General features: G+C 40.0%; 1 protein-coding gene and 1 long non-coding RNA gene across 2 annotated transcripts in view; one reads left to right on the top strand and one right to left on the bottom strand.

The window, feature by feature from the left end:
- The window catches only part of LOC122358584, a 9,123-nt gene extending 8,497 nt beyond the window's left edge, over positions 1-626 (bottom strand). Inside the window, exon 1 of the long non-coding RNA XR_006252633.1 lies at positions 1-626. This exon is cut by the window's left edge and continues 232 nt beyond it. This is a non-coding gene — a long non-coding RNA (uncharacterized LOC122358584).
- The window catches only part of tfdp2 (transcription factor Dp-2), a 34,828-nt gene extending 26,846 nt beyond the window's left edge, over positions 1-7,982 (top strand). Inside the window, 8 exon segments of the mRNA XM_043258464.1 lie at positions 640-802; positions 1,856-2,002; positions 3,343-3,411; positions 5,182-5,333; positions 5,466-5,632; positions 6,952-6,994; positions 7,084-7,155; positions 7,157-7,982. Coding sequence (XP_043114399.1) covers positions 640-802; positions 1,856-2,002; positions 3,343-3,411; positions 5,182-5,333; positions 5,466-5,632; positions 6,952-6,994; positions 7,084-7,155; positions 7,157-7,196 — 853 coding nt within the window. The 3' untranslated portion in view covers positions 7,197-7,982.
- The last annotated feature ends 1,217 nt before the right edge of the window (positions 7,983-9,199 follow it).

Genomic DNA, 9,199 nt, shown 5'->3' with positions numbered 1-9,199 from the left:
CTTTTTTTGCTATTTTAATATGCATGTTTGGGGTTTTTTTGGTTTGTTTTTTGGAGGGTTTTTGCATCACTTTCGATTACAATTATCATGTCAATGATTTTATTCGTTTCAATATCACAAAGCATCACGATTATGTTAAATTATATAAGCAGGCTACGTTTTAAAATAATCGCTATATTATTAATTATTGCTATGAATTTAAAATAAATATAGCTTCAAAACATACAAGCAAATTTAATGTAATGAAAGGGGAAAAGACGATTACAAGAGATCAGTTTTTATAAGGTTAATTGAGCATATAATTTTTTTTTTTTTTGTTATTATTAGATTAGATTATTATCTGCATTCACAATAATGCACAGATCTGCTTCCACGTATCAGATGTTTCGTCCTGTTCTGAAAACACAACTGACTGTTTACATCAATATCATATCATAAAAGTAGATGCAAGTGCATCCGCAAGCTCCAGGACAAACAAACGCATATCCAAGTAAAAGACTAAAATAACATCGGCTGGAAGCACAGTCAAGCATGCATGCTTCTCAAAAAAAAAATCAAGTTTTAACATTTTCTTTACATGTGTTGTCCAGAAATGATACGTGCAGGCTCTCACTCTTTTGTCTTTCTCTGTCTCTGCAGTAAGAAAATGAAGAGGGGAGATAAGAACGGTAAAGGCCTGAGGCACTTCTCCATGAAGGTGTGCGAGAAGGTACAGAAGAAAGGCACTACGTCCTACAACGAGGTGGCCGATGAGCTGGTGGCTGAATTCACTCACGCTAGCAGCCTGATGCCCGCCGACTCGGTGAGAGCAACAGAATGATTTCAAGATTCATCCCTTGCTGTTTCTACTGTTGCTCATACTCCGACATGGTGTTAAACCAAATAAGGCATAATATACGGATTTCTTATATTTGTTGGTTCACGTTTTCATGTGCACTTCCGGAATAAACACTTGCTTATAATTTAATAGCCCCCATGTCATCCAAGATATCCGTGTCCGCAAAGAAATGTATTTTTGGGCGAAAACGTTCAATGTTTCTCTCCATATAGTGGACTTGAATGGTGCTCGGATGTTAATTCAGTGCAGCTTCAAAGTGCTCTGAACAGTCCCAGCGTTGGAAGAAATGGATTGGCGTGTGGATTATCTAAAAGCATATTTAAAACGCAACAGACAAATAAACCACATTAAAAAAATCCACAAGGAAACTTTAAAAGTCATCGTGGAGTTTACTCGGTGCTTACTTCGAGTACCATTTGCTATTCATGTAATTTTTTTTTATTTTTTTTTTAGATAATATGCATATAGCACACACACAGAAGGAGAATCTTTGCAGATTTGAGATCTTCCCTCAATTCTTAAACATGCAAACGCCACAAGATTTCAACATGGTGGCGCATCATTTATCACGTGAGCCGTGAACATCAGGACCGGTGGAGCTGCTCGACAAGATTTTCGCTCCAATTCCCGAGAGGGAATATCTGGGCTAATTCGGGCATAAATCTGTGGTTTAGGAAGAACACTTGCTGTATTGTGCTTCACAGTGTCCAGCTCTCGTCTGGCTGCGTCCCAAAACCCTAACAAAGGCAGACACTTAATGCTGATCTCAGATAATATCTCTTTTATAATGAGACTTTGGGTTTGGACGCTGGCCTTCGATCATTGCATAAGGACTGCTTCCACCTGGAGCGAGCAGGACTTTTCCTGCTATTAGTCCTGACAGTCCACCTGATGTTTCCTGGCCTGGAATGTAATCGCTCGCCCCGGTGGAATGCTAAAAGGTGTAATTAAAAGCGACTTTAGCGCAGACGCAGGGTTTCGTTTGACGTTAACAGAGGACGGTGTCTCTGCTCGCAGCAGGTTTACGACCAGAAGAACATCCGCCGGCGCGTGTACGACGCACTCAACGTGTTGATGGCCATGAACATCATCTCTAAAGAGAAGAAGGAGATCCGCTGGATCGGCCTGCCCACAAACTCGGCCCAAGAGTGCCGCAACTTAGAGGTGAAAGACTAATTCAGTGACGCAGATTTATCCCAGTGACAATTACACGTGTGTTCATTCAGAATAAAACAACTGGAATATTCACCCGTACGCTTGAGCTAAACGGGTTACGCGCCGTGGACCTTGCAGAATCTGTAAAATACGGCATTTGGAAAATCGTTTTTTATATTTACAACTGCCTTAAATAAGCTATTTCACATAACAATGTTTATGTATGGGCCACAAGACCAAAAAAAAGTTTGTCGAATTTACACAAATGAAGGAGTTAGTAGTTAAATGTTCTTATTTGTTCTAAGTTTGAAAAGATGGAACTCAAAAGTATGCATCCGGAATCTAATTTTAATACTTGTGTTAATATTTTACGACGGCAATTTATGACCACGACTGACTTAAGAGTGCAGTGTTTAGTAAGTTTTGTATGTGGGTTTTTAAGTCTTCCAAACTAAAGTTTTGTTTGTTTGTCAACTAATATATGAATTAAATAATAATTAAATGCATATCGGTCAATTGCATAAATGGGGAGAAGGGGGAAAACAGACAAAAAAAACTTTGAGAGCTACTATATCTATTGAAAACACATCGTATACAACATTATAGTTTTTTTATTTAATTTATTTATAATTATAGCTTATAAATTTTTTATTAGAATTAAGTGAATGTTTTTTTTATTTATAAACTATAGTACAAATACTACAATTAAAAAATATTTAACACCGTAAATACTATATAATTAAAATTTTAAAATACTATTTTTGTCGTCGTTGTGCTAATAAAAGCATCAGAGCAATAAAATCTCATACTTGACAGAACCTAATGCTTGCCGGGTTCATCTTAAAGAGTCCAGATTCATACAGACATATTCAGACCGTGCTTAACTGTGCGTGATTATATCTAGGAAAAGTCCTCGGCTGTTTAAGCGAAAACTAACGAACGCACCTAGATTTTCGCTTTGCATGTAAATGTCTTTATTGCGGGTCTGACTGTAGCGGGAGGAAAAACCTGATCGTTTCAGACTCTCATTTAAATGCTAATGTCCATTGGCGGTTTATTGATTTGCATGAAAATTAAAGATTTACTTAAATGCTAGACCAGAGGTTTTTGATAATATGTGAGGTTGAGTGAATGCTTTAAATATAGTCAGAAGGCGTAGCTTCGATGAGAGCGCGCCGTGTGCGTTCGAAGAGCCTCTGACACCATCTGTTAGTGTCACATCTGTGAGCGCCTGACAGACACAAACACGGGGTGAATGGAGGATGATGATGGAGAGGAAGGGCGGGGAAAGGCTCATACCTCTCCAAACCATCTAATGCGCTTTATTCGTTTGTTTGGTCTTCTTTCAGATGGAAAAACAGAAGCGTTTGGAAAGAATCCGACAGAAAAGAGCCCAGCTAGAGGAGCTAATATTACAGGTTTGTAGCGCACCTGTTTGTGTTTGTCTGTTTTCTCACGACAGGCCTGCGGCAAAACGTCCAAACGGCACTACACATGGGAATCATCTACAGAAAAAGAGCCACTTAGTTGTTCTGGATAGCTACGATTTTATCCAATACTTTTCGTTTATCTATTAATTTTAGTGTTTTGAGGAAGCACCCACCCACACGTCCTGTACAGCACGGTTTAGGAATGGAGAAAGCAAAGGCCTTCTGTGCAGTGACTGTCAAAAAGTGTTTAGATTTGATTCATTTGAGCCTTTTTTGACTGATTCGTGACAAAGAACTGGACTAAGGCCCATGTGCTGCAAAATGGTGGTGGGAAAACGATAGAATAAGAAAATGCTGTCGTATTAAAGTGTAATATCACATTAAAAACCGATGGAGGAGCACGGATACACAGCAGTTGTTTCCAAATGAACGTTTAGGTGTCTCACAATCCAGTTCAGACTCTTTTGTTCTTATTGGAAAGGTGATAAAGCCATTAATTAATATCAATAATCACGAGTGCTTTTTAAAATCAATAGTAGATCAAAACAATTGCACGTTAAAAATATTATATAAAAAATATTGCTTGAACAGACACGTGACAAGCAAGTGCTTTCAGTATTTGAGAGTGATAAAAGCGTGCTAAAGTTTTCAGGTAGGCACAGTAAAAAAAGAGGTTTTGGTGCCACAGATGTGCCGTGTAAATAAGTGCTTATCCATGAATTAACGGCAAGAAAAGCACTTTGTAGCTGAGAGCGTCCAAGTGCGATGTTTTTTGGAGGTTATAATATATTTAAGAATAACCATGTGACTCCAACAGAGGCCAGGTGACCTGTAAATGCAGGGAAGACATTTTTTTTCGTTGGCATTTTTGCAAAATTGACGTCTTTTCATGGGTGAATTTTTGGAAACATGGCTAGTGTTTACAATAACTTTGCATCATGAAAGCATTTGGAGACACAAATGCGTTTAACTGCTTAGTTATGGCACGCCTTGACGCACAAAGAGCATGTGAGCATTTGTCAATGAGCGTTTATGTATCTAATTATGTATCTAATTACACTCCCAGTGGCATAAATGTAGCCTTCATGGAGCTTTTAGGAGGTTTTAAAAAACGCTTTTAAATAATAATACTTAAATGATTATATTTTGCTTCAACCGTTAAACGCTTGAAATGCTAACATGTAACTCGAGTTCTTTCGGTCCCCCCTCCATTACGAAAGGATGAGTAAAAACAGCAGATGAGAGGGGGAGGGACACATTAACTGTGGCCAGCTGCGGAAAAGCAGCAAACCGCTATTATTGATTCTCTCTCCTTTTTCTTTTTGGTTTTCTGAAGTGAGATGAGAAGTCCATCCATCTCCGGCAGTCACATTACAGGCCACACACAGAAGCTCGGGAAATCACCGCTGTCTGTTTGTGTTGATGTGTGACGCTAGTATAGACGGACGTTAATGATACGACGGACCGCGGCGATGAAGCCGTAGACGTGTGAACTGATCAGAAGAGGCCTTGGTCCTGCTGTGATATTGATCAGGAAGCTGGGAGGGCTTCTGGAGCGCTAAATTAATTGCACCGGCCCTGTCCTAGTTGTTGAGCGACCCCCACACATCCCGAGACTGAACCGAGTTAGCTTCTGACCACACAAAGCTTTTATTTATCAACATGCTGACTGATTTAAGGTTAATTAGTGGACCCTGAAGGGCCGAAGCCCTCTGTGCGTACGTCTGCTGATTTGTGTGCATCTCTCTCCGTGAGCAGCAAATCGCCTTTAAGAATCTGGTGCAGAGGAACCAGGCCAGCGAAGCCTCGTCCCAGTCCACTCCTCCACCAGGATCTGTCATTCAGCTTCCCTTTATCATCCTCAACACTGACGTCCGCACCGTCATCGACTGCTCCATCTCTAGTGATAAGTACGAGATCTTTCTTCACCCGTTTGGCTTCTGTTCTCCACTTTTCATTCTTCTGTAGAAATATCCTCCACCGATTTCAACCTTTACACCATTTTCACGCACAACCTGTAACAGACTCATTCCTCCAAACAGGTGTGAATACCTCTTTAACTTTGACAACACGTTCGAGATCCATGATGACGTGGAGATCCTGAAGCGGATGGGCATGTCTCTGGGGCTGGAGAACGGCACATGCTCTCCAGAGAACCTCAGCATGGCCAGATCTCTGGTGCCCAAGTCTCTGGAAGCATATGTCGCTAGTGAGTATCTCACCTATAAACACCTTTCTCAAATAAATAATCATCATGGATCTTCAAAGAACTTTTCTTGCTTTGTTTACGTTGTCGCTGGAAGTGCCCAAGTATCTGCACTGCATCGAATCGTAAATGACTCTAAGATAATTATTGAACACGCCACAATGTTTCCCAGTTAATATATTTCTAAAGGTGCCGTTGCCTTGAGATACACACCAGATGTCGGTAACAATCCATACACACAAAGAAAATAATAGAAATAAGTTCAGAAATGTATGTACTGGTTTCTCCTACAGGAGATGTTATTACCAACAAAGGCTTTTGTACAAAGTATTAAATACATTTCAGTTGTTCAGTACTTTTCGCCTCGTCTCATTCCATTTAATTACACACAACTTCATTTCTTAAGTAATTTCTTCGTGCGTATGGATTACTTGTATTGTACTGTAGTGTAGTTTCACCCCTCAGCAACGAAACCAGACTGGTGGAGCTGTGAGTGCAGAGCGTGACCTACAAAACCAGCGAGTTGCACATCGGCACAGGCCAGAACGGACACTTACCATGTCTCAGTTTAGCAGCAATTCGGCAAAATGTTTAAATAGAATTTTCTGATAATGAATAGAAAACCGCTGGTTTAAATAACAAACCTTTTTTTTTTTGTTAACACGCTTTTGCAAATCTATGTTCCATCTTCTGCATTGGCCTCCACTTCACACAGACTTCCTTCCTGTGAACAATAAAGCAACGTTGCACATCTGTCGACTTTAAAGGGCACCTGTTATGCGAAATCTACTTTCGTGTGTTGGCAGTGTGCGAAAACAACCACCCTACAATAATTATTTTAGCAGCTTCTCGGGAACAGCCATTGGCAAAATGGCAATGTGGTGATACATTTTACAAGCCCCGACCGCTGCCGAATTGACAAATACACCGCCCTGACCGAGCCACGCAAATAAACGTGTTTATCTTCCAATCAAATCAGCATTCAAGAGTCATTTTCAGTTTTTATTTCATTGTTTGGATCAAACTAGCAGCGTAGACGGTACACAGATCTAATAAAATGTGATTTATTTCCCAGACATAACTTGTGTGTTTTTAATAGACTCGTGTATTCGACAGTTTATGCGCAGTGTGGCCCAGGAGCAACAGCTCATATGCATTTAAAGAGATGTGCACTAAAACGGCACATTTCCGCTTCCACTCAAAACAGGCATTTTATAAACGATTTAGGGCTGAAACTTCGCAGACTGTTTCCGGGGACACCCGAGACTCACAGCAGGTCTCCTTTAATACAGGTTTCTAAACAACTTCTTCTGTCCCTACAGACATGGCCACAAACTCCAACAGAACACCTCTCAGCCACACCAGGTACATCTGTCGGCGAAACATCGCCAAATACCCCGAGCGCTGCTTTCATTCGGGTCCTTGATCTCACATCCCCTTCTCTGTGTTCACAGCCACAGCAGCACGGCCGCGTCGCACGCCTCGGAGTCTCGCGGCCAGACGCCCAGCTCCTTCAACGAGGAAGAGGGACGACGAAGACGACGACAATCCTTCTTCCCCAGAGTGACCTTGAGCTCGGAGCTGGGGGAGGAAACGCTACACAGGAAATAAGCTGCCGCTCCTCTCTATATCACCGTATTTTAACCACCCTCACCATCTCTGTCCACCTCTTTCCCAGCTTGGCACAAACGCCAGGGGTCTTTGGCTTCTGCGGTGCTTTTTTTGGCTAGCGAGCCGCGGGTCGAGCCACAGAGGAGAGAGTTAATGAAGATTAACACGTCTCCTGTCATCTCAGTGTGCAGCTCTTCTCTGCTTCCTGCCCCGAGGGACGTTCAAATTCTTTCCAAAAATGTATTTATTTCGGTCATATTTGAATATGACGATATCTGCGTGGTCCACTTCTTCTTCTTCTTCTTCTTCGTGAGGATCAGAAAGCAACGCGCTGATGTTACTGTTCCGAATGAAAGGAATTGACATCCTCGCATTAAATAAAAGAAAGGAAAAACGATCTTTTTTCTTTATATAGGTTGATTCATTGCCATTTTGTTGTATTGTATAGTTTATTCCTTGTCATTCATCACAATAGTTGAAGCGGGATGAAACATGGATGGTTGTATCCGCTGTTCCGGGTTCAAATAGCTTCTTCCTCGGGCTATTTGAATGTTGCATGTTGGGAGCTGTAGTCTTGTTGTGAGATTTTGTTGGCATCGAGGGTGGAGGATGTAAAGGAAACTGTCCCGATCCACTCGGGTGGGCTTTTTAAAACCAACTCAACCCAACAGAACGAATGAATTTTGGTTTGCAATGTAACTGTATGTACATGTATACAAATATAAACATATAATTTTGGTTACCCGTGGTGTGGTGTGGTCTAAACGGAGCGCTTTAAAGCTGTAATATGGTATTATTGATAGCATCGGCCATTAAATATGGTTCATCAAAAAATCATTTCAGCAGCATTGTGAATTTTAGACTTGTAAGTAATGGGTTGTGCTCATAACGCCAACACTTAATGTGAATTTAACATCGGGTCAGATCTTTAGACTAAATATGAAATCAATCTCCATTATTTTGTTGTTGGCGCCAGAGAAAAGGAGAGTTGACAAGATTTTATACATTATTTAGGGATGTTGTCTTTAATGCGAGCATTCGTAGGTGTTCCAGTACATCTTTTTTGATGATTAAAAAAATAATCACCATAGGAAAAAAAAACCGCAAAATAAACAAACCATAGACAAATGAATACATTTTAAGGGAGCTAGCATTTTCTGTTGTGGTGCAAAGCTTTTGTTTTGAGGTTGTTTTTATTTTATGTCAGAAACGATACGACGGCAAATATGTCATTCAAACAATCGGAAGCCTGGAGGCAAATATTCTGAGCATATGGCCAAACAAAAAAGGCACAAGTTTCGTGTGTGTCTCTCACTACGAGCAGTATTTCATCGAGCAAGAGCGTATGGTGGTTAACCGTTTACCACTTCCTCATTTTGCACTGGTTATGATATCAAAAGTTTTCATTTATAAAGCTATAAAAGCCTTACAGACGAGAAAATGATCACTGCATAAAAGTGCAAAACAAAAGCCTAGTAAAGTGTTAACGTGTAGATGTGATAACGGTTTTTGGTGCATTATCTTTATGGTGTCCAGTAGTTATATGAACTCGCATATATGCAGTTTTATTTGAGTAAACATGTTCACAGTCACAATAGTGACCCGGAGATAACTGTGAACCTAGGTATGCGATATAAATCCAGTTGCTAGTGAAAATTACATTAAAATGTTACAATGACAATATATTGCACTAAAATTATTATTATTATTTTTTTTACAAAATTGATGAAATACTGGTAGCGCTAGTATAAAAATGTTATATTTTACAAAAAAAGTAACAATTTTGAAATTTCTAACAATGTTGCATAAGGGGTTTTATGCATAACAGCATCCCTAAAATCACATGTGATCAAACTGACTGCAGAAATGTGATAATTCAGTACATTATGCCAATATGGTCTGAATTTGAATACGGTATTTAAAAAAAAATGAATACTGATTATTTTATAGGGTTACTAA

The sequence above is a fragment of the Puntigrus tetrazona genome, chromosome 15, assembly GCF_018831695.1.
Source record: "Puntigrus tetrazona isolate hp1 chromosome 15, ASM1883169v1, whole genome shotgun sequence".
NCBI classification, from domain to species: Eukaryota; Metazoa; Chordata; class Actinopteri; order Cypriniformes; family Cyprinidae; genus Puntigrus; species Puntigrus tetrazona.
Note: the sequence above shows the minus strand (reverse complement) of the source record. Positions and strands in the feature narration are given on the sequence as shown.